Below are 3802 nucleotides of genomic sequence, written 5' to 3'. Positions count from 1 at the left end.
GAACCAGTTAGTTATATTTCCCATAAGAACTATCTTAATAGTTAAAGATAATTATGGTGTTTAACTTTATTTTATTCATCAATGCATTAAAAATATTAATTATTTAATCCAAAGCTATAATATTAATATAAAATAATTAATATTGCTTCGTATTTACTTTCAGGAATTTAATTATTGGTGAACATTACAATCTCCCCTGTCTAATGTTGCTTGCCCATAAGCAACTGCAATCCAAGATGCTGAAGAACCTACTCATTTTCCCAAGTAGCATCATCTAGTGGTAAATTTTGTCATTTAATGAGATATTCCCTGATTGTCCTATTATGCAAATGCCTATCTCGGGTCTCCAAAATCACTTCATGTGTTATCTCTAATTTCCCTTCTTCATCCAGTGGTGGGAGATTTCCTGAAACTGTCACCTGCTAACCCAAAGCTTTTTTGAAACAAGATACATGGAATACATTATGTATTTTGCTTCCTACGGGTAAATCCAATTCATACGCAACTGCACCAACTTTTCTAACCACCTGGTATGACCCATAAAACCAAGGCTTCAATTTCTCAGCCCCACTAAGCTTGAGAGATGGCCGCCTATAGGGTTGTAGTCTGAGATACACCAATTTCCCAATTTCAAAATGTCGCTCAACACGCTTCTTATCTGCATAAATTTTATGTTGATTTTGAGCACATTGCAAATTTTCCTTAAGTGATTTCAAGATATCTTGGTATTCCTGAAGCATGTCACGAGATTTGGGAACATTACTCTGATCAAAAGCAAGATCAATAAAAGATAGTGCATCATACCCATATAATGCTTTGAAACAAGTCATACCAATAGATATATGATATATAGTATTATAACAATATTCACCCAAATATAACCAACGAACGCACACTTTCTGATGTCCAGATACATAATTACGAAGGTATCCCTCAACCCACTTGTTTACTATTTATGCTTGTCCATCATTTTGTGGGTGATAACTCGTACTGTGATTCAACTCCATACCTGTCAGTCTGAACAATTCCCCCCAAAATATACTCAAAAATCTGCTATCGCGATCGCTGATTATATATTTTGGTAAACCATGTAAGCGGAACACCTCTTGAAAGAATAATTTTGTGAGCTGAACAGCTATGAATTCTGTCGTGATAGATAAGAAATGTGAAAATTTAGTTAATCTATCAACCACAACAAAAATACAATCTTTACCTTGAGATCGTGGTAGGCCTGTAATGAAATCCATTGATATACTTTCCCATTTTTGTTCTGGTATAGGTAATGGCTGCAATAGACCTGCAAGATAAGTATGCTCTGCTTTATTTTGTTGGCAAGTGATGCATTCTTTGACATAACGAAGGACATCATTTTTTAGTCCTTTCTAGGTGAATCTTTCTCTTATTTGTCAGTAAGTTTTTAAGTAGTCGGGATGCCCTGTTAAAGGAACATCATGCACTGATTGGAGGATTTTCTCTTTTAACTTCGATCCTGGAATCAAGTAAATCATGTCTTTGTAATAGATAACATCATTTCAACCTTATATTTATCATCTTGTGTATTACCATCTAGCAAATCACAGGCAAAATAATCCTTAGAATATTCAACTAGCAATAAAGATTTCCAATTAGCTGTTACTACAGACAATGCATTTATTTCAGGCCTTCTAGATAGTGCATCTGCAACAACATTATTTTTTACCTTTCACGTATTCAATTTTGAAATCATAAGCTTGGATCTTACTTATCCATTTTTGTTGTCTGTCATTCAAGCCTTTCTGTCCCAAGAAATATCTCAGACTGTTATGGTCAGTTCTGACTACAAATTTGCCTCCAACCAAATATTGTCTAAATTTTGCCAATGTGTGCATGATTGCCAACATTTCTTTGTCATAAATAGAATACAATCTCTCTAGATTATTAAGTTTCCTGCTTTCATATGCTATAGGATATTTATTTTGCATTAAAACGGCTCCTATTCCTTCACCCGATGTGTCACATTCCAAGACAAAAGGATGATTAAAATTTGGAAGCGCAAGTACTGGGCAAGAACTCATTACCTTTTTCAGTTTCTCAAAAACTTGTTGTGCCTCCTTCGTCCATCGGAATACCCCCTTTTTGGTAAGATTTGTCAACGGTGCCCTGAGCTATGAAAATCCTCTGACAAATCTTTTGTAATAACTGCATGGTCCAAAGAAACCTCATAAATCTGTAAGATTTCGTGGCGGTGGCCAATCCAAAATGGCTCTTATTTTTTCCTTATGAACTTGTACACCTATAGCACTGATCATATTCCCTAAATACAAAATTTTTGTCATTCCAAATTCACATTTAGAAGCCTTTGCATAAAGTGATTGAGATTCCATAATATCAAGAACAATATCAATATATTTTAAGTGATCTTCCCAAGTTTTGTTGTAAATCAATATATCATCAAAGAAAACTAGCAAATATTTCCTCAACTGTTTGTTAAAAGTATGATTCATGCAAGACTAAAATGTTGCCGAAGCATTTGTTAACCCAAACGGCATAACCAAGAATTCATAATGACCATAATGACAATGGAAAGTAGTTTTCTGGATATCTTGTTCTCTTAACTTAATTTGATGATATCTTGACCTCAAATAAATTTTAGAAAAATAAACAGCACCATGTAATTCATCTAACAACTCATCAATTCGAGGAATTGGATACCTGTTTTTGATTGGATTTTTGTTAAGAGCACAGTAATCTATACACATGCAAAGAGTCCCATCCTTCTTTTTGACCAGTACTACTGATGATGCAAAAGGACTAGAATTGGGCCTGATATGCCCCATATCCAACAATTCCTTAATTGCCTTTTCTATTTCATCTCTGAATGTTTTAGGATGTCTGTAAGGAGTTGTGAGAATGAGTTTTGCACCTTCCTCTAATTCAATGGTATGTTCAAATCCTCTATCAGGCGGAACTCCTAGAGGTATATCACTGAAAACCAAATTATGTGAATCTAATACTTTCAATAAATCATCTTGATAATTTTTAGATTCAAATCCTGATAGCTTGTTGGAAATTAAACATTGTGACAACCATACCACATCTCCATGTCTGAAAATAGCCTCCATTCTTTTAACACTAACGATCCTAGGACCACTGTTAGACATACCCCAAAGCACTACTTTCTTATCATCAATCTTAAAAAAAAATTCCACTTTTAAAACTCTGAGTGTACTCATCTAATGTTTCCATCCATTGAATGCCCAAAACAACATTTGTATCAACCAAGTCAATCACATAAAAATCATCAATAACAGTATAATTGCCAAGAGTAATACTCAATTTAGGGACTTTATGAGTACTGGACAAATTAGTTCCACCTGCTACTCTAACATCAAAACCTTCATGTTTTTCAATTTGCAATCCACATTTTTCCACAAGAGCTGCATCTATAAAATTATGAGTAGAACCACTATCAAGCATGACAACCACACGTTGCCCATTCAAAACTTCTCTAACTCTAAAAATATTATAATGAGGTGTTATTGTCATAGATGCTATTACCCCTTCTCCATGTTTAGTACATGTCTTTGATTCCGTGTTCTATGGTGCAGGTTCTATATTTGGTTCAACATTCTCTTCATCGTCACTATCTGACATAACCTCAATGTAATGAATTTTTCCCTTTCCCAAACATCTATGTTCTGGCTGCCATGATTCTCTACAGCTAAAACATAGTTTTTTCCTTCTGAGTTCTTCCCTCTCCTCTTTATCTAGCTTGTTTTTAGGGAAATTATCTTTATTGAAAGGTTGTTTGTCATTTCCAGGT

General features: G+C 34.4%; 1 protein-coding gene across 1 annotated transcript; it reads right to left on the bottom strand.

The window, feature by feature from the left end:
• Positions 1–422: 422 nt before the first annotated feature.
• Positions 423–3525, bottom strand: LOC131875741 (uncharacterized). Its single transcript, XM_059220382.1, has 3 exons — positions 3271–3525; positions 3072–3170; positions 423–764 (listed from the first exon to the last, which is right to left on the bottom strand). The coding sequence occupies exons 1-3, from the start codon at positions 3523–3525 to the stop codon at positions 423–425; spliced, it is 696 nt and encodes a 231-aa protein (XP_059076365.1).
• Positions 3526–3802: the final 277 nt, after the last annotated feature.

This window comes from Cryptomeria japonica, chromosome 5 (assembly GCF_030272615.1).
Source record: "Cryptomeria japonica chromosome 5, Sugi_1.0, whole genome shotgun sequence".
NCBI lineage: Eukaryota > Viridiplantae > Streptophyta > Pinopsida > Cupressales > Cupressaceae > Cryptomeria > Cryptomeria japonica.
Note: the sequence above shows the minus strand (reverse complement) of the source record. Positions and strands in the feature narration are given on the sequence as shown.